Source organism: Lacerta agilis, chromosome 9 (assembly GCF_009819535.1).
Source record: "Lacerta agilis isolate rLacAgi1 chromosome 9, rLacAgi1.pri, whole genome shotgun sequence".
In the NCBI taxonomy this organism is placed as follows: domain Eukaryota; kingdom Metazoa; phylum Chordata; class Lepidosauria; order Squamata; family Lacertidae; genus Lacerta; species Lacerta agilis.
The window spans coordinates 53,367,834-53,393,204 of NC_046320.1; the positions used below are offsets into that span (position 1 = coordinate 53,367,834).

At 41.4% G+C, this 25,371-nt stretch overlaps 1 protein-coding gene across 2 annotated transcripts; it reads left to right on the forward strand.

The window, feature by feature from the left end:
- The first annotated feature begins 379 nt into the window (after positions 1-379).
- Positions 380-24,503, forward strand: UBE2D3 (ubiquitin conjugating enzyme E2 D3). 2 transcript variants are annotated; one of them, XM_033160364.1, is made up of 8 exons: positions 380-845; positions 17,079-17,142; positions 17,266-17,297; positions 18,168-18,245; positions 19,608-19,713; positions 21,447-21,540; positions 21,962-22,011; positions 23,184-24,503. In XM_033160364.1, the coding sequence occupies exons 1-7, from the start codon at positions 822-824 to the stop codon at positions 22,008-22,010; spliced, it is 447 nt and encodes a 148-aa protein (XP_033016255.1). In that variant the 5' UTR covers positions 380-821; the 3' UTR covers position 22,011; positions 23,184-24,503. The 2 variants fall into 2 exon arrangements, with proteins under 2 accessions (XP_033016255.1, XP_033016256.1); XM_033160365.1 differs by lacking the exon at positions 21,962-22,011 and having other exon boundaries at positions 383-845.
- Positions 24,504-25,371: the final 868 nt, after the last annotated feature.

The following is a 25,371-nucleotide window of genomic DNA, read 5'->3' on the forward strand; positions in this document are numbered from 1 at the left end:
AACGCGATTTTTAAAATATTATTATTGAGGGCCCCGGACACGCGCATCTCATCTCGCGAGATGTCGACTCGCGACATTTCGTTTTTGCCCTTCTCGCTTAACTGTGGAGGAGGGGACGGAGAAACAAACACCCGGCAGCACGCATGCGCCGAGCCTCACGGCTTTCGCTCTCCCTTTCCTCTCCCCCCCCCCCGCACCTCCCATTTTCCTCCCTGAATGCGCGCGCGGTCACCCTCCCTACGGCGGCAGTTAAGCGTTGCGGGCCTCAACCAATCGGGATCGCCCTAGGGGGCGTGGCCTCACGCGGCTTTTCGCCGTGAGCCCGCCTTCGCCCCCAGGAGGGAGGGCGGCGGCGGTGAAAGAGGGGGAGGCGGGGCCTATATCTAGTCCCGCCCCTTTCCTTGGCCTCGCCATCGGCGGCGGTGGCGCCTGAGCTCCACTGTCGCTCTACTTCCCACTCTCCTCCCGGCCAGGTCGCTCGCAGCACCTTCGGTTTCCCTCTTGCCTGACGGGGAATTCGCCGCAGTTAGACGAAGAGGCGGCTCGGCCGGTGACGTCGCGGCTGGTGTTCGGTGCGGGCGGGCGCCCCCGGCTGTTTCCGGAGGAAGGAGAAGCGCAGGCAGCGAGTGAGCGAGAGGCTCCATCCCCCACCCGCAGGGAGGGAGTGCGGCAGCGGCGGCGCAGACAGGGCCCGGCGACGACGACGACGACGAGGCGGCGTAGGAGGAGGAGGAGCAGCTAGAACAACCCCCGGCCGCGGCGGCCACCACCATCACCACCACCACCACAGCGACACTCGCCCCCGCAGCGCAGGAGAAAGGATGGCGCTAAAACGCATCAACAAGGTGAGCGGGGGGCGCCCAGGCGGGGTCGGCCTCGAGAAAGCCCTCAGCGGCGGGGACGGCCCTCGCTGGAAGGGTGGGACAGGCTGCGTGTGGGAAGGAGGGAGGGAGGGGGTGATGGGAAACGGGTCTCCCGTCCCCGTCGCTCCCCTTCCCTGCCGGGCCCTGCTGGGGAAGCAGCTGCCCTGGCTCTTCCCCGAGGCCTTCGGGGGGTCCGCGAGGGGCTAGACCCCGCTCGCTCCGTGTCAGCTTCGGCCCCTCGCCTGGAAACTCCGGACCGGGGAGGCATTGTCATGACAAAGCCCGATTTGCCGATCCGGCTTCGGGCGGAGAAAAGAAAGGTGGCAGAAACGTTTCCCTCCTCCCCCACCACCACCCTGTGTGTGTGTGTGTGTGTATTTGTATTTGTATTTGTGTGTCCACATCTGTGTGACTACATCTGTGAAATCCGCTTCCCCGTCAGCCAGCTTCACTGTTCTGGCCGGGAACTTCTTTCCCGCATTGTAAGATGGCGGCGGCGGCGGCGGGTTTGCCTAGTTCAGGCGCTTCCCTGGGATCTCTTTCTCTCTCTCTCTCTCTCTCTCGCCAGCTTTCGGCAATAACATGACTGACACACGCACATCCACATTCTCGGCCGCTGCAGCTGCCGACCGACCGTATCCTCTTCGGAGTCCCCGTCTGCCCGCCCCCTCCCTTTTTCTTTTAATTTTTTCCTTTCTCTCTTTTATATGGGGGGGGAAGGGGTTGGGTGTTAAATGCGGAATACGTACACGGCTTTTGCCTGCGCTCTTGACAAGGGGCGGAAGTATGTGGCGGCGGCTGTGTGATGCATCGAGAATTTCGTTCTTGCACAATCTAGAAGGAGGGTGGAGTAACGAGCTAATTTGAAACGAGTGTCGTGGTGGAGGAAGTCAGCCCTTATTCCGACGGGAAGAAGGTTCGCTGGTGGTGGCAGCAGAGGGTGCGGCTTAGGTAACGTCGTCACCCGCCTGGTTTCACTGATGACGTTTTTGGGTTTCTTTTCTCTCTTTGCAAACCGAGGGGATCCGTTGTGAATCAAGTCCTACAAACTCATTGGGTCTTGGGAACGCGTTAGGAGAGGTTTTCGGAACACCCCCCCCCCCCCGGTTTGGTTATGAATTAAGAAGCTGAGCCATTTATATTAACAGTGTGAGGCTCCTTTTGCCAGCAATAATGTATTTGCTGAGGTTCTGACGTCGTCGCTGCTACACAAAAGCACAGCCCCACATCTTGCCCTCTGCGTTCACTGGTGTGTTTGGACAGAATTAGTATTAAATAAAATCTTAATAACAGCTTTTGGTAAGCTTGCTCTCGAACTTGTTTCCCCTGCAGTAGAGAATAACAACTCTTCAGGGAGTCGCCCAGCTTTAATTAGTTTTGTCAACAACATATAGAGGCAAAACGTTTAGCAGCCCGACTCTCAAGTGCTTATTAGTAATGTGTGTGTAAATGCCTTAGAATTCAAAGAATTAGACCGGAAGTGGACTCACTAGAAAGTCCATGACAAAATGGATATTGAATCTATGGTATTTTCTTGCCTGTTTTTCTGAAGGCATGTTAAAGTATCATATTGAGTGGCAGGTTAGCTTTTGAAATTCAGTTTCTCTGGTTAAGAATGCTCTCAGGAGCCAAAGTCTATACTCTTAGAGTTGGGACACTGAACACTGCAATAGAATTAACACTGATAATTTAACCTTGCCCAATATTGGCTGAAATCAATGCACATGTACTGTTCTAGAACTCATGAAAATTGATGTCCTTTTTTACCTAGTCCTCCTAGGGTGTGATTGAATAAATATGCATTTTGATTAGTTGACATAACATCACGTTTATCATGTCATGTAACTACACAAAATTACCTGGCCAAAACACAAGCTCAAGGTAAGTATTGTAGGCCAAGCAAAAAATAAAAATGTTAATGATGTTAAAGGAGACCTTAAACTAGGCAGTGACCACTGTGAACTTATAGGTCTATTCTAGCTTCAAGTAGTAACTTTGCATAACATATTCAATTTTTATTCTGCCTAAAGGCCCCTTACTAGTCCTACAATTCGAAGTACACATTTTCTGCTGTTTTCATTAACTATTCTGGTGCAGCTAAAATACGCAATAAAAGTATTGTAGGACAGCTTTCATATTTGCCGAGCCATGAATTCATGTAGACTTTCATTTACAGTAATTGGTGCATCTTCATCTTAAACTACAAAATCTTTTGCCAAGATGCTTGTTTACTCATTCATTGCTAGCTTTATATGTTTATTAAATTGATGCAATTCTAGAGGCAGTCAACACATTGATAGGCTAAGGCTTTATAAAATTTACTAATGTAAAATATTTTCTCAACTTAAGTATCTACATCTTTAAGAGGATCCTTAAAATAACTCATTCTGTTTCTGTTTCAATTAATGCAACTATAAATATTGAAGCTTCAGTGTGGGAAGAGATTCGATTTTTTAAAAGCACTGTTCATGAAGTACATTTGGGAATTTACTTATGTTCTTCTTAACCCAGTTTAAGGACTTGAGTTTGGCCCTATTATGGGAGCTTTTTTAAGCACTACTAGATTTTTTGCCTTGTGTTTGACCCTTCAAAAAGCTCTTTGAGAATTAGTTGTGTTGTGGAGGAAAATATTTTTTAAAAGTAATCAGCCCTGTGGAATGAAAACCATTCAGAGGCCTTTTGTGTAATTTGAATAATACCAGACCTAGCCAGTATCTTAAACCTGATGGTGGTGGTGGGCAGGATGCAGGGAGGATCCAGTGGCCTTGTAACATTTGATGGATTTCAACTTGCATAATCGCTCACCAGAGAGCCAGTGTGGTGTAGCGGTTAAGAGCGGTAGACTCACAATCTGGGGAACTGGGTTCACGTCTCTGCTCCTCCACATGCAGCTGCTGGGTGACCTTGGGCTAGTCACACTTCTCTGAAGTCTCTCAGCCCCACTAACCTCAGAGTGTTTGTTGTGGGGGAGGAAGGGAAAGGAGAATGTTAGCCTCTTTGTGACTCCTTCGGGTAGTGATAAAGCGGGATATCAAATCCAAACTCTTCTTTACCGTTGGCTTTACTGGTTGGGGTTGATGGTATTTGGATTCTAACATGGTGGGCCATAGCTTCCGCACCTTTGTGTTAATTGGTTTTTAAATTTCCAGTTGACCACCCTGCCTCCTATTCCTGCTTACCTTTACTTGCTAAAAGTTCCTTGACAATTCCATTTTGTGTAACCCTCCTTCAGAGGAGCTCAAGGTAGTGTAAGTGGTTCTTTCTCTTCTGTTCCCCATCCTCCCAGCAGCCCCTTTTTTGTAGTTTAGGTTATCAAAATTAGTCAAGGAAATAAGCATCTATCTGACTTTTAGGAGACATCTGAAGGCAGCCCTGTACAGGTAGGTTTTTTTGTGTTTTAATATTTTGTTGGAAGCTGCCCAGAGTGGCTGGGGCAATCCAGTCAGATGGGTGGCATATAAATAATAAAAATTAAATTATTATTATTGAGAGGGATTGACTGCCCAATGTCATTCAGTGAACTTTTATGTATGAGTGGAGATTTATACCTTTATGGATGGTGGGCAGTATACTAATTTAATTGATTAATAATAACCTGGGTTCCCCAGTTATACACCAATGGTCTACCAATGGTCTAGTTGCTACACCATGCAATGTTTATCCACTTCTGTCTGTTCTTGATAATTAAACATTTCTTACTATTTTTCCAATTATCTTTTATTTTCTTGAATTTTAATTCTGTAATTTATCAGTTGCAGGACTTTTACATGTGTAGATCATTCACATCTTCATCCCCTTAATGGCTGATGCAGAAATGCTTTTTCTTGTTTTTGTAGTTGGCAACACTTAAAATGTATATCCCAGTGAGATTTTTGTTTTTGTTCTAGTGGGATATCTGTTTTTAAAATATCCCAAGGTCTAGAACTTTAGTAGCCATGGATATTCAGCTTGGGTGAGCAAGATGGTATAGACTTTGACATTGTTTTGTTCAGATAAACAGCATATGCAGGTTACGGGGGAGGGGGTTAGTCCACATTTAAGAGTGTGTTATAAGTGGTAGGATGAAGTCTAGATCCTGTAAGTTGGTTTAATCATGGAGGGAGAAAACTAAATTTGAAGCTTAGTAGCATTCATACATTTATCATCTTTTTTTTTTTACAATGCATTTGAAAAGCAAAAGGTGGCAATTATTTGGTAGAATGTTGTTCCTTTAAGGCCACTATTGTCATTTAAGACCATCTGAATTTTTACTCTCTAATAAATAAGTGTTAAGATCAGTGTGTGCTTAACTGGCAATTGTTATGCTGCATTCAGTTGTCTTCATTCTTTGTCTTTCTCTACCATCTGCTTTTCTGTCAACATTGCATGATGCTAGGTTTACTTTGTTTTCCTTTGTCTTCAGGTACAGCCACCCAAAAATGTCACAAAAACATTCTCTGGGCCATTTTGACAATTGTTCAACTGCCTTATTTCTTCTATCTTGCATGATACTAATTTGCAGTGATGTTAGACTTAGAGGTCACCTACACAAATGGTACAAAATTCCTGGCAGTAGATCAAATCAGTCTTCAATTGGTTATTGCATGTTTGAATGCATGCCTTACATCAAATCACTCTGCTGATGGTATTGGGGAAAGTCTTTTAGCCTACATTTCTTGGAGTATTTTCCTGTGAATACGCCCCTGTGAATACTGCCTAATCAGACATGCATTCCTTCACCTGCAGTGTGAGATTGCAAAGTAATTCTTAAATTTAATGTCTGCTTATTTTTGCTTCGATGTCTAGATGCCCGCAAAACTTAGCAAGACCTTACTGTAGCTTATTGCTGCCTTGGTCATACCCTGTGGTAGTGGGGGGGGGATAACATGCCTTGGAGGTGGGAGCACATAAACATTGATAATAATTGCTGCCAATTTTTATGGAGCAATTGAGCTCCATAAATATAATGAGAAGAGCCCCAAACAAACTCTACTGTAGGGTTGTAATGACCTTTTGGCATGAATTAACTAAATTAATCACTCATTAGAAACCCATTTAGTAGGAGACTCTGCAATTACTTATTGTTTTAGAAGTGGAATACGTTATTTCACATATTTGGGTGAGTTTGCACAACACACTAAACCATTGTTAAAGCGAAAGTATAATTTAATCTGAACACACAAAATTGTTGGTTTAATCCTGCTGTACCACTGGGAAACAAGGCATATTCTGTGCTTGTGGTTTGTTTCTCCAAATGTACTATATACTGCTCACTATTTAGAGAGAAATTGTCATGAGCCTTTCCGGTTGGTGGTGCAGCAGCTGGAATGTATTTAACTCTGGTTTAATGCAACATGTGAACGAGTCTACTATCAACGACAATAGCAGCTGTTCCCTTGTTCATTTTTTCTGTCTTTGCTGGGAGAAGTCAAATGCTTAGGCCTGATTATTCCAAATCAACTCTGGCGTCAATTCCTTCTGACACCGATTCTGCTTGGGTTCTTCTTGGCCAGCAGCAGCTGCTGCTTCAGACCTGAGCGTCTGAAGACAAATAACTGAGCTGCCCTACTTCTTTGTCGGCATCCAGATTAGGATATAGAAGAGTAATGGTGAAGGGAGTTTGATTATCTTCCTGAATAGGCCTTATAGTGCTTCAGTTATTTTTTGCATTGACCCTGTTTTGTTTTGTAGACATTACACTTTAGATGCTATCATTGGCAGGTACCAAAGTGAATCCACAGTGTATTTACAACACTTTGAAAGTGTGGCTGCCAAAAGAAAGCCAAGACCTCAAGAAGAAGCAGAGAAGAAACATATTTACCATTTCCTCTTGTCTCAGAAAGCACACTCATAGGCTCTGTATCTCCTTAAGTCATTCCATAGACTGAAGGAGTGCCATGCATAGAAAGTGAATCATTCACACACACACACACACACACACAGAGAGAGAGAGAATCTTAACAATAATAATAATTTTATTTATATCCCGCTCTCCCCAGCCATAACTGGACTCAGGGAAGCTAACATCAAAATATAAATACATTAAAACATAAAATTCAGCAATTGACTGAAGTACAGTTCAAAATCGGATTAAAATCAAATAAGATCAGAAACCTCTGGCACCTCTGGTATCAAATATGGATGGTTTTGGAAAGGATTACATGTTTATTCAGTTCTTTTAGCAAGCGTTCTTATGGAGGTGACCACAAAAATGTTCAGTCCCTGGGCCCCTCAAGTCTAAAAAAGGACCTGGTCTTGGCTGTGTGATACATTATTACAGTTTAAACCTGTGCACAATACTGATAGGTGTGCTTTACAGCCCTTTTATTTCTCTCAATATGCTTCATACCGTAGATCTAAACATTGCAAGATGTTCTTGGGGTGGTGCAGTGGGGATACGGACCACCACAACTATATGAATGTAGGAAAGCTTCCTTGGGTTAAGTCAGACCATTGATCCATCTAGCTCGGTAAACATCTAGAGTAGCCTTCCCCAACAAAATGCCCTCTAGGTGATATCCATCAGCTCTAGCCAGCATGACAAATGGTGAGGGATGGCAGTTACAGCCTGAAACTTCAGGAGGGCGCTATATCAAAGAAGGCTGCTTTAGGGTTTGGTATCTGCTTGCCTACACTCATTTCTAAAAGCTTCCCAAGTCTTCTGCTTCTTCCTCAGTACTGTTAAGAAAATAGGTTTGTACTGTATGTCTTTTTTCAATGGAATCTAAACCTGAAAAGAGGCTGACAAATTTAGTTTGACCTTGGGTGCCACAAATTTGAGTTAGCTGCCTGGAATCTGCACCTTTTATGAATGGTTTGGTCATGCTTAGCACCAGGGTTGCTCGTGGGTGGGGCGGGGAGAGCTGGAGCTCATCAGTGCCATGCTGTACCTCTGAGTACTTGTGCCCTAAAGTAGAGAATGACATAAATTAGCCTCAATTCCTCCCAGTTAGGAGGATGGCTGTGATAATCATAGTCCCTAATGGAATTTTGAATATAGCACAGAAATGTGTGAATCTTGCCTGGAGATCATGGAACAGGTTTAGTGCTAATAGTTAAATTTTCTACTTGCTATGAAATGATACACAACCTAAAATGTTGGTCAAAACAAAATCAAAAATTCTTTCTAGTAGCACCTTAGAGACCAACTGAGTTTGTTCCTGGTATGAGCTTTCGTGTGCATGCACACTTCTTCAGATGGCAGACCAACACGGCTACCCACCTGTAACTAAAATGTTGGTGTTGTCTACTATACCAGCTTCAAACTATAGCTAAACTCGTACAAGGTTAATAATTTCATGCAGTGTTTGGGTTGGAGGGCCTTGTGTGCATAAGTAACAAATCTGTAAAATTGAGTAAAAGCTCTTAACTCAAAGAGAGCAGCATATGTAGAATAAAGTGTGTTCCTGATCTAGATTGCTGAACAAGGAAATGTGGTTGGAACACTTCAAGCTGCTTTTGACTGGGTTCTAATTTCAGATAATCATGTAGACATACATGCCTAAGCCTTAAATACTTTGCTTTCTCAAGTAACTTTTGCAAGGCTTCAAAAGAACATTCAGTAGTATGACTTCAACACACTCCATTAAATCTTCTTTTATAAATGAGTGAATTTTTCTCCATTAATTGGCAAAACTTCCTACTTTACATTTGGTATTGTTTCCTATAAGTTCCTTTCAACTAAGCTGCCTAGAAGAAACTTAATTCCTTATTTCCTTTAAGTGGGTAAAATCCTATTATGAAAGTTCTCAGTTTGAGGCCAGAAACATTTTCAAAACGTTCAACTTGATATCCCCTCCTCTAGTCTATAAGTGTGTAAAGATCCTTTTGTATAGATCACACACAGTGCACCTGCTGCTGCAAGGAGGGATGTTGGATCGGTGCTCCAACACACCCTTTACAAAAGAGGACAAATTCACTCTGATCATATGCTGGAAACAAGCAGTGACTCCTTCACCAATCCAGTGTGACTCCTCTGCAACAGGACATTCATGCCACCTAGGTCATGACCTGTCCTACAATTTGAGAACCACAGAATTACAGGGTGGAATAAACTAATCTGGAGTCATCTAAAGGGGCAACAATCCTTGTGGCTCTTAAGGATAATTGAATGAGTAAATCTTTTGACGGAGAAGTCATGTGGCCTCCAGTGAAACTACCGGTAGTTTATAGTAACTAATGGAGTTATTTATACTGTTGTTAGTACTGTACCCCAGTTGGAAATGAATTTATACTTCACCAGTTACTTAACCTAATAGTAAAGTTCTAAAAAAAAAAACACTAGTCTGGCTTGGAACAAAGCTATAATGATAAAATAGATTTTGATGATCAATAATCTGACCAATACCTCCTAGTGTGTTTCCAAACAAGTCACCTGGAGTATCTAAAAGAGTACTTACAGGTTGCTTGGATAGATGGCAGAATATACATAACTTCTAAACCAAATTTGTATTAACCAATACCCATAAAACCAAATTGGGAGCCAACAGTCCTAAATGAGTGCAACTTTCTTTCAAAAAAAAAGAAATCTTACAAAGCAAATTTAGAAACTCTGGCCAATGTATGTGCTTTGGAAGTGATCCTGGTATTTGGTATGTGTGGGTGAAATACAGTGCTCTGGTTTTGCTGTTCACTATTCAAAAAAGTGCTGAGGCAGAGTGCACGCAAGTACTAGGTTCAGTATTTCCATTAAAAGGATCACTGATAGCAGGACTAGGAATTCCACTACCAGGCCTAGATGGCTGGATTTTGTATAAGACAGTTTTATATATATTCTGCACTTCCCTGTTGCTAATTGCTACTTGGAGGTTTAGTTAATGCAGACTCATCCAAGTCTAGTTTTTCCTGCTCCTAAGCTGTTTTGCAATGCAAGCAGCAGTAGATTTAGTTACCACTTGTTTCTTCTAATCTAGGCATAGCAAGAGCACCATTTCCCCTTTCTTCCTCTATCACTTGAACACAATCATCACGGGAAATGAACTAAACATAAGCAATCGGAAGCTTAGTTCATGTGCAAGCCATGCACCAAAGTTGTGAGTTCACTTAGTGGAATAGTGTCATCTGGAGGTAATTACAGTTGGTATTATCTTAGGTTGTAATTATTCAAGGTAGAGAGAACTGCTGATATCCAACGTTCTGCTATCATTATTTCTGTTGCAACTTCTGTAGCCTATGATCCAGTCTTTACAACTGTAAAGCGTAAGTACAAGGTGGTTGTACCATTTTTGTATTGTAGAAAACAAGGTAGGAGGACTGAATTACCTGCAGCACTGGTTCTCAAACTGCGTGTATCGAGTCTCTAAGCCAGGAATGCATCACATAGTTTCTGGAAGGAATAAGATATTTATGGAGGTGGTCAGTGTGTCCTGTACTAGCTAAGGTTTGCATGGATTTAATGCCCCCTGGCAGAGGACCTTCACTGGACCACATTGGATTCTGTGGAGTGACTGAACCCTCATTGCCCCACTCTTCAAGGGAGAGCCAATGATGTGTTTTGTTTTGCCTGTACATAGTTTCCAGAGCAGAGATGGTGGGCTGGGGTCAGTTGTTTTTTCTAATGCTAGTGTTAGGATTAGTATCTCAGTCCACATATCTTGCAGATAGCAGTAGTTTATATGGACAAAGGATATTTGTGTACAAGGATCTCTATACAGTATCTGCCAACCTGTGGATGGGAGGGAGGATCTTTCGGAAGCGATTGTACTGCTGACAGACTTGTTCAAAATGTATCTTGGAAAGCATCTTCTAGCCCAGGGGTCAGCAAACATTTTCAGCAGGGGGCCGGTCCACTGTCCCTCGGACCTTGTGGGGGGGCTGGACTGTCTGTCTGTCTCTACCTACCTACCTATATTAAATGAACAAATTCCTATGCATTTTAAATAAAAGCACATATTCTACTCATTTAAAAACACGCTGATTCCCGGACCGTCCGCGGGCTGGATTTAGAAGGCGATTGGGCTGGATCTGGTCCCTGGGCCTTAGTTTGCCTACCCATATTCTAGCCCTCCATAATGCAAGCACATGCTTTCTGGCATGATATTTTCTGAAGGGAACGTGTTTCACAGAGGCGTGAATAGGATTTAATGGAAGGAGCATGTTGACATACATAGTTCAAATGTCTGCCAGGGCTGACATTCTGGTTCAAAACGTTATTAGAAATCTCAGTACAGTCGTACCTGTGGTTATGATTGCTTCAGGTTGCATTCGTCACGGGATACGAACGCGCCAAACCCGGAAGTACCGGAATGGGTTACTTCCGGGTTCGGCAATTCACACATGCGCAGACACGCAAAATGACGTTATGCGCAGAAGCACCGAATCGTGTGCCCGCAGATGCGGCACTTCAGGTTGCGGATGGCTCTGGAACAAATCCTGTTCGCAACCAGAGGTACCACTGTACTATGATACTAGTGGTGTTCTCATGGAAGAGCCTGTGTCCAGGGCAGAAGTTATAGCAGTAGGACACCTGCCTTACGTTTTCCATGTTACTGAAGGCAGAATTGACCGAGTTGTTCACAAGCAAGACTGGAAGCAGGGATTCTTAACTCCTGCCAATCATAGTAGTGTGTTTCTTTTTCTACAGACAGCTTTTGGTGTTGACCACTGCTACTACCTAATAACAAAGTGAGTCTCTTCAAAATGCCAAACAGTGATGTGAAATATTAAAGCTAGGAATGGGGGGGGCATCTTAAAAAGCCATGCTATTAATGCAGCACTGTAATTGCTAATAACAGGTCGCTTATCCCCTAATTTGCTTGCTTACAGCACTCCATCGCGACCTGGTTGTTTGTTAGACCCTGTGTACATGTGTACTTGGAAGTGGGTGTTTATCTAGGGGCAACACAGAGGTTAAGGCTGTGCCATGGAGGGTATACACACATGCTTCCTTACTTGAATGTATTACTGTTACACGTTAAGCAAGTGCTAAATTAAAGGGACTCTTCACTTAATGGGGTGTTGTTGTTGTTAATGGGGTATTTGTCATTAAATAATTTGTTGTTGGGGCATCCAGAAATGGGTTAACTACTCTAGATTAGGAGCATGTTTATTTCCTGGTTAGATTAGCTTTCCTCAGCTCTATCAACAAGTACATTGGTAATAATATACAGTGATAATAGAGCTTTCTTCAAAGCATATTTTGGTGCAGAATTCAGTAGCCAGAATGCTCACTGGAGCAAGACAGTTTGAGCATATTACACCGATCCTTGCCCTACTGCACTGGCTGCAGATTAGTTTCCAAGCCCACTTCAAAGTGCTGGATTTGACCTATAAACCCATAAACGGCTCAGGACTGCAATACCTCAAGGACCGCCTCTTTTTATATGAACCTACCTGGACCCTGTGATCATCATATGAGGCCCTTCTTTGTGTGCCTCCCCCCAAAAGTCAGGAGGGTGACAACACAAGAATGGGCCATTTCTGCCATGGCTGTTCTCCCCAGGGAGGTTTGGCTGCTGCAATCATTATACTCACCCACCATTAACATACTATACACTTTTTAATGGGAGAGGGGGATTATTTGTTTGGGTTTTTTTTTGTTCTTGTTTTTCTAATCTGTATTGTGTTTTTATCTTATGTTGTGAGCCGTCCTGAGATCTACGGTTGAAGGGTGGTATAGAAATATTATCATGATTTATTATTAATTATTGAGACATTATACCAATTGGGATTTTCCTCTGGTGTGTGAAACCAGTGGGCATTAAAGTAGTTCAAGCCATTTAGACTTTCATTGGTAAAGAGCTCTGGTGAGTAAGATTGGTAGAACTAGTTTTAAAGGATATGTATCGGTCTATGGATTGGGCAGATGTTTTAAGCTTTTCCTGCGTAAAACAAACTGCACAGTAAATGGCAATATGCAGGAAACCAATACCATGACTTTGATTCAATTTTGTGTGCTTTTGGGTGCTTCTTCTGTCCTTTAAAATTGGAAAAATTGCTTGCCTGAGAACTGCAAAGGCAGTTTGATATGTGAAGGCATGTCACTCAAATGTCAGGGGTCGGCAAGGTTTACTGGCCATGGGCCGGATCACTCCCATGGAGATCGACCGTGGGCTGGACTAGCACATCGCAACACCGGAAATCGTGTCTGCACATGTCCACGGTGCCGGAAATTGCTTCTGCGCATGCCCAGACGCCAGAAATTGCGCCTGCACAGAAGCAATTTTGGGTGTATGGACACGCGCAGATCCAATTTCCGGCGCCGCTCGGCTAGTCCCCGCACCGTGCTGTGCTGCCTTAGCACAGCGCGTGGGGGACTCGCTGAGCGGGTGGCTCGGTTCGGGGGCGGCTCATGGGCCGGTAAAACAGTCTTTGTGGGCTGCACGTTGCCGACTCCTGTTCAATGTCATAAGAGTGTTTTGCTTGCTCTTGGGTTGACTTGTACTGTGTTTTTGTGTAAGCTGCATGATATATGTATAAGGTGAGTGTAAATCTCATCTACTATTGGGAAATTGTTTCTCTCGGAAACTTTTACAAAAGTTGTATTTCGTCAGACGCATGTGATTAGCATATTGGAAATATCCTTTTCTTGAGCAAGGTCCTGAAGCTGGCGGTGACTCTTCTGAATGAGAATAATCTGGATCCCTTTCAGTCTGGTTCTGACACACTTAGTTGCCCTGATGGATAACTGTGTTGGGATAATGAGAGTTGGAAATCGCCATCAGCATTTCCAAAATAATACCTGTTACCTGTGTTCAGAGATGGCATGTTGTTGTAGTTCCTCCTAATTGCACGACTAATTCCTGAAGGGTGTAATTTAATTCTTGAAGGTGTAATTTAATGTGAGGTGGGGGAAGTATTGAATCCACTGTCTGGTGATGGATGAGGGCCATCCACATAGAGCTCAATCCTAACAAGATGGTGGTGCTGTTGATAGGTGGTTTTTCTGCCTAGGCACAAACAACTTGGACACAGTTGCATTTTCTCCAAAGGAACAGATTTTCAATTCAGTGCTAAGTTTTCAGCTTTGTCACCGGGGGGCTTGCCTCTGTGGTTTGTAGCACCTATCTTTATCGTGGGCTGGTGCACCAGCTAAATTCTGGGCAGATTTGGCCTTGCCTTGGTAATTCATGCTCTGATAGCCTACAAATTAGTCTGTTGCTTTGCACTATACATGAGATTTCTTTTGAAAGCTTTGGAGATTTTAGTTGGCTCACAGTGTAGCTGCTAGACTACTAACTAGGTCTCATCCTAGGGAACATGCCATGTGCATTCCTAAATAGCTATGTTGGCTTGTAACCCATTTACAGTCTCAATTCAAAGTGCTGATGCTTACCTTTTTGAAAAGCACTTTATGGCCTGGAGTTTGGGTACTTAGAATTATAGAATCTTAGAGTTGGAAGGGAACCAAGGGTCATCTAGTTCAACCCCCTTCAATGCAGGAATCTCAGGTAAAGCATCCAGACATAGTCTCAATGAGGTTTATGAACGTGACTAACTTAGGTCTATCTCTGCTTGCTCCCAAATGTACCGGTACCTGGATGTGAATTGAGTTCTGTGACATAAGGTCCTTGTGAAGCGAAGCGAGAGGCGAGGCCGGTGGTGACTGGGGTGAGGGCCTTTTGGTTGTGGATGTCCCCTTCGGAGCCATTCTTTCCAGCAAGGCTTGCCTAGTGACCACTCTGTCATTTTGTTAACAGGCAGAAAATGTAATTTTTAAAAAGGTGCCTCTGTTTTATTGCAAGCAGCTCCAAGGGCATTGCTGAAGGGCTCAATTAAGTGTCCTGGTTTCATGTATGAATGTATGTATTTGCTTGTACACTAGGTCATGGGTTGGCTTAGCATGGCATGCAGATGGGAGCCATTATGTAAGCAAAAGACAGCTCCACACAATAGATACTCCCTATTCCTTTATCCTCCCACCCCAAAACAAGCTCCCCAGAAGGTTGGCAGAGAACTAATGAACACGTTGTGCCCTGTTGTGCAGAGTTGCCATAGGAGAGGGAAGTTGTGCAAAATGGGCAGAACAAATCAACTTTTATTTGAGCGCTATTTGGAAGCATAGGGGACTGTAGGGAGGAGTACGTGAAGGGATAGGTTGGTTGCATGAACTGCCTTCTGTGTGTGCAGTGTTGGAGATGAATCATAAAGGTGTAGGTAGGTTAATTTGTAACACACACCCCTCCAAAAAGTGTGCTAGTTCTTACATTATTTCATGCACTTTTATATACCTCTTGACTAAGAAAAAATGCACCCTCAAAGCTGTCTGGGGGGAAAAAGAATAAAATGGGGAAAACAGCTATTTAAAGCATTCAAACAATAATCAAAAACAGTGGTACGGTAAAAGCAGATTAAAACACATGTAAACATTCTACATCCCTGGGTAGGCTTGTCTAAACATGCTTTTAGCAGGTGCCAAAAAGACTACTGTGAAAGCTCTTGACTGATGTCAGTAGGCAGGGAGTTCCACTTCTGCCACACTAAAAGACTGATTACTCACAAATGTGGAATGAGTATTACGTGGCATCTATAACTTTACCAGTTCTGCAGATCGAAGTTGTTAAGTGAGCATAAATGAGGTAAGGTGCTCTTGCAGATAAGCTGGTCCCAAGGTGTTAAGGCCTTTATATAATAATGTCACACCATGAACTTGGCCTGGTAGCAAATCTGCAACCAGTGCAGGTCTCTGGCAGCGTCTAACTCCTGTCAGCAGTTGTGCTGCAGCATTATGCACTAATTGCAGCTTCTGGATCAAGTGGAAGGGAAGCGCCACATACAGTGCATTGTGATAACCCAGTCTTGAAGAAACCAGTGTATGAACTACTGTGGCCAGGCTTTCCCAGTCCAGGAATGGCCATAGTTGTCATAGTATTTTCAATGGCTGGAAGTGCCTTCAGTTACAAAGCTGGATCCAGAAGCAGCCCCAGATTGGGAACCTGCACCTTCAAGTGGACTTATTTGCAATCTGCAACAAAGATACAGTGGTACCTTGCTTTACAACCATAATCCATTCCGGAGGACCATTTGTAAACCAAAAGAAGTTGTAACCCAAGGCGCGCTTTCGCCAGTGGGGCCTAAAAAAAATATTACAAAAAAGGGGTTGTAATTCCCCCCCAAAAGGTTGCAAACCGGGACACACACTTCCAGGTTTGACGTGTTTGACGTGACAGGTTTGACATACAAACCAAGGTACCACTGTACTGTGTTGTGAAGTCGTTATCTGTGGTCAGATTTTAATTCTGCTGTATGCCATTTCTTTGAGTGGTTAATGCTATGTTATCTTCTGAGAAGGAAGCTAAATTATATTGCATATCATGGGATGCTTCCACAGAGTAAATGCTTGCTTTACTCTGAAAATGTACAAACCTCTGAAAATATAGCAAAATGGAGAATATTAAGGCAGGGACTTATTTCCTTCATTTCAAATAGAGGTTAAAGTGCCCGTGTATGGTAGATGTTGATTGTGTCTTTCTACAACAAAGTGTTAGTGACTTGCTCCATTAATATAACATATTACTTGCTGTGGCAACAATTATAGGGCACAAATAACAGTGAACACTCAAGGATTGTAGGTATATACATAAAAATGAATGTAAATACTTGAAAAAGCCATGCTAACTTGCTAGTGTGCATTGGAAAAACTTAAGCTTACTTCTGAAAGTTCATGTTGCAGTTAGTGAACCACGCTGTATTCTTGCAGTACAGCCATGAACTAAGATGGCTTAAAAAGCTTCCAAATAAAGGCTCAACTCCTTCTGAAGTTTAGTATAGATTGAATGAATGCATGGGTAAAAGGGAAACTTGGCTAGGTGTCAGGAGGTTGTATTAACGTCGCTGAAAATCTTGACTTTGCTCATCACATTCTTAACAGATGAAGGTTGGTAGCAATGCCTACCTGCAGCGTATCAATACTACCGGTACCTTTGCTTTACACTGTGTATGTATCCAGTGTAGCTGCAAGTGAAGGGATGCCTTCACATCCCATTCTTTATGACTTGCTTGCATGAAAGCACACTAACAAGCTATTCTTAGTAAGGAATGAGCTTTTTTGTCTTGCTTCCCTTGACTCATGAGTACCAAACAAGTTAGCTGTAAATGTTCACAACCTCTGAACCCTGCCTCCATTAATTCTTTAAGAGAACATGGTACCTGTTTTGTGACACTCTGTAACAGTAATTTGGTATGGAATTAAATTTGAAATGGACAGAATATAAGATTCTCTTTCTATGACCTTTCGGGAGGGGCAGAAACGAACTCTATATAGGATGTACTCTAAAAATGTAATATTTATTTTTATAGGAACTTAGTGACTTGGCTCGTGACCCACCAGCTCAGTGTTCTGCAGGCCCTGTTGGAGATGACAGTAAGTAACTGACAACTAAGTTTAAACCTACTAAACCAATGTGACTTGCTCTATGGCTGTCTATATGCTCTTTTCCCTAAAGAAATACTGAACTTTTCTTTTTTTTTTCCTCCCTCTTCTCAGTGTTTCATTGGCAAGCCACAATTATGGGCCCTGTAAGTATTTCAACTTTCTGAACGATGATTTAAAATAGAAGTGTTTGAAACTCTTAAGGCCACTCTCATATCTGTTTTGAAAGGTGTATTAGTAGGGAGGTTATAGTACATTTTATTGGGCCAACTAATTTATCTTGGTACAGATACTTTTCTGCTTCTCTTGGGAAGCTAAGGAGGCTACCAGTATATGTCCTGAAAGTAGATAATCTTTGTAGACCTTTCTCAAATTGCACACAATAGAGATTTGTTTTATTAAAATATTTCTATACCACTGCTACCAGATCAGTCTCAGAATAATTTACACTGTATCATCAACCTTTTCAGACCCAGAGCCCAGTTCTAATATAAACATGCATTTGTTTTCTTAAACTTTTACCTGCATGGTGGTAGTGTACCTGTTCCAACCCACCTCAGATCAGTTGAAGACCAATGCTTTATACAACTCAAAATACCATTAACAATATTTTAACATCAAAACTGCATAATAAGCAAGCAGATAAAACAGGACTGTCAGCAAGATTTAAATTGCCGAAACGTAAAGTTTAAGAATAAAAAAGGTTTCATTTAGCGACTGAAAGGAGTGTTGTAATGCAAAAGACTGTTTCTCTAGTTACTTGTCAATACACATGGAAGAATATTCATGGGGATTTCCATATCTATATTTTTATAAGACTGTATCGCCATTTGCAGTGCTTGGTTAAACTGAGCTCTGGTACAAATCTGGTAAACATCTTGTTGCAGATGACTTTTTTATAGTTAGGCTAATATTTAAACTTTGAGCACAGCTTAATGTTACTGTGCTTTGCTATTCTGAAGTCTCTATGGGTCCTGCTAAAAATTCTGAATTTGCTCTGAATTTCCTTCTGACAGAATGACAGTCCATATCAAGGTGGTGTTTTCTTCCTGACAATTCACTTTCCTACAGACTACCCTTTCAAACCACCCAAGGTAAGCATAAATTTGGAAGAGTCTTTTGCTTCTAAAAATTGAACCTCTCTGGACTTGTGAATTATAGGCCACTGTCTAAGAAACAAGTATTTTTGTGGCTATATTTGCTTACAGTGCTTGTGCCATCTCTAATAGAAAAGCCATGGCAGCTTGTTTATTCCATTAAATAACTGGTTTGCGTGCTAATCTTTCTGAGGTTTGGATTGAATTGCAGCTAATACATGAATTGTGTTCAAAAGATTACGGAAATCAAATAATTTCTTATTCAGTTCTATAACTGTCTGCAGTGCTTTTTTCTGGGGGATGCAGGGGTACGCATACCTCTAAACATTTTGTGAATCTATGTTTAACCTCATTGAGGGGACAGTATTTCAATATGAGTAGGAAAATGAGAGTACCCCTAAACATTCAAGTGATTATATGAAGTGTTTTGTTCAGAAATTATTGAAAGTGCCTTCAGTCTAGTTCCATAATGTTGACTGGTGATAATCTTTGTAAAACCAAATCATGAACCATACAACTTAATTTGTCTCCAAAGGTAGTTCAATTCTTTGTTCAGAACAGCAATTCCATGTGTTGCACAGCAGACGTCTTACTAATGTTTCTGTAATTCTCTTGAATCTGTCAAGTACAGTATTACTGTTACCCCCAGACAATGCTAGGCAATGATGTGAATGGGATACTGCTGGCAAAAAGCTTGTCCTGTGAGTTTAAGGAGAAAATGTATAAAATTACCAAGAGTCCCCTAGATTTTTGGGTGACCTCCTGGAGCAGATTTGGGGAGTGTGCAGAGGGCTGAGGTGGGGAGGAAAGGAAGGTGAAGTTCCATTATACAAGCAGAAACTCATTTTGCATTGCTTTAATTCACAAAAAATGCCCCAGATTAAAAAATTGGGAAATGTCCTAATCTTTTGATCATAGTGGGCATACATTCACTGTATTTCCTAAGTTGGCAAGATAAAATATAAAGTAGCTGACTTGAATACTTTAGACGTGAATATATAAAATGGCATTTATTTCATTAATAGCTTGCTGTAAATGTGCCCCCTCATGTGCATAAGTTCTGAATATTTACAATAATGCACACATAAACACCACATAATTGAACTTTGGTGTTTTTAGGTTCAGTACCACAGGTCACATCACATTTAGTGCTTATGTAGGTTTAAAAAAAATGATCTTGTATAAATAAGTGAAAACAATAAAATACTTGAGTGGGGAAAGAGTACCTGACATGTGAGCAATTCCCTCAATGGCCAGTTTAAATAAATAGTGTGTACTGTAAATATTCTGACAACCGGCACCTTAACCTGAACAGAAGGACATGTGTGCTAACTGCAGATTGATATACATTTCTTCTAGGTTGCATTTACAACAAGAATTTATCATCCAAATATTAACAGTAATGGCAGCATTTGTCTCGACATTCTAAGGTCACAGTGGTCTCCTGCTTTAACTATTTCTAAAGGTAAGGGAAGTATTTCACAAAAATGTCATTGGGTTAATGAAACATCTTGTATTTTTTTACTTCCATTGTGGGAAGAGGCATATCTGAATGTATAGCTTCTTCCTCTCCCAGTGTATCTTTGGTTGATATTTGAGTGTTATTTTGACTTCATTGTTCTGACCATGACTATTAAAATTTGCAGTATATGTAAAACTTAGGTGCTATTTAAAATACTGATTTAGAACTGGCAAGAGAAAAAATCTAGCTTAAATAATATACAAACTTTGTAACATATTAAAAGTGTAAGATATTGATGTAGTGATGCTAGAATTGAAGGACACTTTCATGTGTTTAACTCCTGCCAACCTAACAGTTCGAAAGCATGCAGTGCAAGTAGATAAATAGGTACAGTGGTACCTCTGGTTACATACGCTTCAGGTTACATACTCCGCTAACCCAGAAATAACGCTTCAGCGGGAGGTCCCATTAGCTAAAGTGGTGCTTCAGGTTAAGAACAGTTTCAGGTTAAGAACGGACCTTTGGAACGAATTAAGTACGTAACCAGAGGTACCACTGTACTGCTCCGGCGGGAAGGTAAACGGTGTTTTTGTGCGCTGCTCTGGTTCACCAGAAGCGGCTTAGTCATGCTGGCCACATGACCCGGAAGCTGTACGCCGGCTCCCTCAGCCTGTAAAGCGAGATGAGCACCACAACCCCAGAGTCGTCCGTGACTGGACCTAACGGTCAGGGGTCCCTTTACCTTTTTTCATGTGTTTAAAGTCAAAATATTCAGGCAGTTACCATCACATATGTGATTGCTTTCTTCTTTGATATGTCTCCTTGCACTGATAAGCGAGACTTTTTAGAAAGTCATCAGAGTGATTTGGTTATAGGAGCACTGCTGTAGAGAATTGTGATTTTGGCTAAGGAGCAGTAAGCATTACACCTGAGCTTGGATTAATACATGCCATGTCTATGTGTTTATACAGTGTTGTCCCTAGGCAGAGAGGAATGCAGACAATATGGCTCAAGCTATTAAAATCTAGGATGAAGTTTGTGTTCTGCAATTTGCAGCATTCATGTGTATAAAGCTTTTAAATGAGCATTCAGTTGTCATTGCAACCAGGGGTGCCAACAGGATTTTATTGGGCCCTCTGCCCCACTGTAAAGAAGGGCACAAATTTGCTTAAGTTTTGCAGATGCTTAGTGTCACATGGCAATTTGTATTGCCTCTTCGGGGTGAGATGGAGGGCTTAAAGTCCCAAATGAACCTCCATTTTCTGTATCTAGAGAAAAAATTAGAGTGAACCACACTGGGGAAAACTCCGCCAAAAGGTTTCAAAATGTCTGGAGAAGGGACTTCCTGGGTCATTTTAAAATAATGTTAGGTTAGTCTTGAGCATGTACAATCATGGGTCTGGCTTGACACTTTGACTGTAAACACTGAAAGGGGGTATCCGAATTTTATCTTAGAGATTGCTTCACATGTTGCCTGAATATTTTGTTTAACATTCATTCTACATGGGATGGAGATTTCTAAGGAAAGAAAAGAAAATGGGGTCTAGGCCTTGTACCCCATCTCAGCATCCCTGATTGTAATGAACTTGGTCACACCCTTGAGGCAACCTTTTTACTCAAGTATATGTGCTTGATAATACATGCACATGCAGCGGTAGATAATTAGCTTGTCTTTTGATGAAGTATTTCCTAGTCCTTTTCAGATTTTCACCATAAATGCTACTTTTTTGTTGCAGTTCTGTTATCCATTTGTTCACTGCTATGTGACCCAAATCCAGATGATCCCCTAGTGCCAGAGATTGCACGTATCTATAAAACAGACAGAGACAAGTAAGTATAGCTCCCTTGGAAAGATTGCCTTAGTGAAGAGATGTGGTTAGAAAATTAGTGAGTTTCTTTTGCTCTTTTCAAATTGGAGACTGACTTGGGTTAAAATGCTCTGGTTTTTTTTTATATACAGAAGGCTCCAGGACAGTGCTAAAACTGAAGTTAGACCCTAACCCTGGCCAAAATACTTATTTCTGTTGTTTGTTATGGAACAGTTTAAAAACATCACACAAGGTTTTGAGTTTGAGGGAGGGTGGAGGGAGTGCAAAGTTATCTGATACTTCTATGGCTCTAAACGATTGCCTTCTGTTCTGGATTTAACTGTGGTTGCATCAAAATTTCCCATTAGTTCTAGAACTGCTTCCAGGTAGACTTAAAGGATCTATTCGCTTGTCTTTCTTACTAAATATACTTATCCAATTAGGTACAATAGGTTAGCAAGAGAGTGGACAGAGAAATACGCTATGCTGTAGGGTAAGACTATCTGCACTTCATGGTGCGTTAATGATGTTGGGACTTCAGCACTTGAGTGCAGCATGCTTAAGGCACTGGATTTAACTAACAAATAAAAGATTGTACCAGTTACTGAAATACGAAGCTTAACAGCTCGATCGGTATTCAGTGTGAGAGACCTATTTCTGCATGGCTAAACAAGTAGAGCCAAACATAAAACAAGGTTTTCTAGTTGTTTTTCTTGGTTCTGCAACTGCTGCTTTATCTGGTAGGTATTTTTGGCACTACTTCAAAGACGATGGCTTTGGTCATCTAATATAAACTGTAAAGTAAGTGAAATTCAGAGCTCATGAAGTAGAAGAAGTTACTAGGCATGTATAAGTAGGCACTAACATAATAACTGAGCATGTAAATATAGAACTGGTTCAATCACAGTAGAGCTCCTGCACAGTTCTCTCAACATCCCTGCTTTTTGAGAGGGAGGCTGGCAAAAGGACTTCATGACTTGATTGTGTTGTTTGTCAAAGTTTGGAATTTTGCATTACTTGTCATAACACAACCGAACATCCACCTGTACTTGCACATTAAGATGTGATTTTCTAACATGCAGTAATATGTTTTACACATGAGATAAAAAAATGGCATGTGTGCTTTGCCCAGTGTCTCTTACAATTTTAGGTTAGTGATCAAGAACAACACCAAAAGTAGTAGTGCATCTGGATGGGGATATTTTAAGGCAGTCTGGCATTAATGCTAGTTTTACTTCTTGTTTGTGCTATTTGGAGTGGTTTGTTTGGCACAGTTAAGGAAAATGGAAGCATAGGTAGGGATTTTGTATGTTTAGAATTCCAATTTCTGGATGAAGTTGGCTGCTTTGTTTAGGGATAAAAGATCAAAAATTTCTATACAAGTTAAACTAGGCGGAGCTGCTGTGTTGTATCAGTAATGTCAAGTAGATTGTTCATATCAAGTTAGCAACTACTTCACTATATTTTTTAGTCTTCTGCCTGTTGGATCAAAAGCTTGACTTTCTAGGTTTCATAGGATGACATAGTTGTTGGGTTTTTTGTTTCTTGCGAAAATTAGTATAAATTAGCATGTTCCTGGGAAGCTGAAGGAGACTTTAATGTGTGGAATATTTTATTACTGATTGTAGTTTGGCTGATTTTGCTTAACATGTTTTCCTCTTACAGGTACAACAGAATATCTCGGGAATGGACTCAGAAGTATGCCATGTGATGCTACCTTAAATCAGAATAACCTGCATTATAGCTGGAATAAACTTTAAATTACTGTTCCTTTTTGATTTTCTTATCCGGCTGCTCCCCTATCAGACCTCATCTTTTTTTTTTTTTTTATTTACCTCTATCCATTCATGCACATGCTCATCTGAGAAGACTTTAGCTCTTCCAGCTTTGGACAATAACTGCTTTTTAGAATCTGTAAAGTAGTTATACAAGAACAATTGCCCAAGATTCAGAATTCTTTAAATGGAGCATGTGTGTTGTGGCCAATGTCTTCACTCTAACTTGGTTATGAGATTGAAATCATTCCTCACTGCTCTAACAGTTCTACTGAAGATATCGCCCAAAGGGAGGGAGATGGATGTTCAGTTTGCTCACATCACAGGAAATAACATTGCTGTAGCATCATCCATCTTGTTTTAAATCCTTCCAGTGTTAGAGACTGAGGTTTCATGACATACTTGTGCTCATAACTGGTATGGCTGGAGAATTGGTACAGAACCTGTAGCATCAGCAGAACAGAACACGTGATGTATCTTATGCATGTCAATAAAGGAATGACCAGTTCTTGTTCTACAGAGAATGGAAATTGGAAGTCCAACATCTCTTGTATTCCAAAATAGGGTCTCAGAACATTTTTGTAACTCTCATTTAAATTTTGTTAGGATGCTTGGAGCTATTAGTTAATCTATCTTCCACAACAGTTTAATATAGCACTGAATAAATGATGCAAGTTGTCAATGGATGAATGATCAACTAATAGCTCTCCTAGTAATTGATTTTATTTTCTTCAATAAAGTTACATAAACCAATGAGTTAGCTGCCTGGATTAATCAATATGGGAAACAAAATCTTTTGTAAAAGCAAAGGTGGTTTTTGTATATACTTTTTGGGATTTGCCTCATTGTTTGACATCAAATAATGATGTGAAGTTAGAGTGAACCTTTTTGCCATGTTCAGTTATAATACTTGGTCTGTTTTCAGGTTGACACATTGATCAGCCCTGGAGTAAGCAGAACTAATAAGCTAATCTAGTAGTGTAGACTTTAGTGTGCTACACAAGGTACTGGGAGCCAAGAGTTCAAATATGGACTTGGGGCCCAGCTGATATATGTACTGGTGTATCATAGAGACACGTCCAGATGCACCCAGCTTGTTGACTGAGAAGCATTTCTTCACCGTGTACACTTGACAGCTGAAAGATCTTTATGTGGGAGTAATGAGGCAAAAATTGCAAAATAAAGTACTGTTTTGATGTGGGAATTGTCATGAGGTTGTGTTGAAGTGACTTTTCTATGTGGGATGTTTGCTATCCATCAAAGGACTACCATGCTGCCACATAACATTAATGAACATTTTTGTTGCAGTGGTCACTTTTCATTTCTGGTGGCTAAAACGAGTGAATAAAATCATTGCTACTGGGTTTTTTGTTTTGTTTTGAGAAGCACTGTCTTGTGCCACTCATTCTTGATCTTGTTGGTAATAAGGTATCTTTCCCCCTTTCTCTTCCTACACTCATGATTTTGTCTCCATCCCTGTCTATAGCTCAGCATTTTCTAGCCTTGTATGATCAGTTTGTGCTTCTGTGACTTCTAGATCCACTTCTGGCACTGCTTATAGTTCTGTGCATCCTAATTCCTTGTCTCCACATAACTGTGGAAACCTAGATGTAAAATAAATGTTAAACTAACTTTTATAAAAGTGGAATATGTAGTTTGGCCATGGTTTGTTTCAACTTTTAAACATGATGAAAACCTACACATTCGGTTGCTTATTCAAGACAAGCTCTTCATTGTTGTGCCTTCTTCAAGCAGCTTCCATCGCTAGTAATAAAAGTCACCTTGGAGGGCAAATGAGTGTTCACTTGCCAGTCAGGATTAGGTACTTGGAGGATGTTTCTCTGATCATTTTACATTAAACAGTTTCTGTAACCCAGACTGCTAGCCAAAATACTTTTTTTAAAAAATGGAATGATCCGGCTAAAGCTAAACATACAGTTTCCCTGGTATCCACTGAGAAGTATGTGGTTAATTCTATTGATATAAACAGGAGTTATGAAGAGGTGCATAAATGTCGTTGGATTGTGCATGGGCGCATTGTGCGTGACTGAGGTTCTAAACACATATGGAGGTGAAGT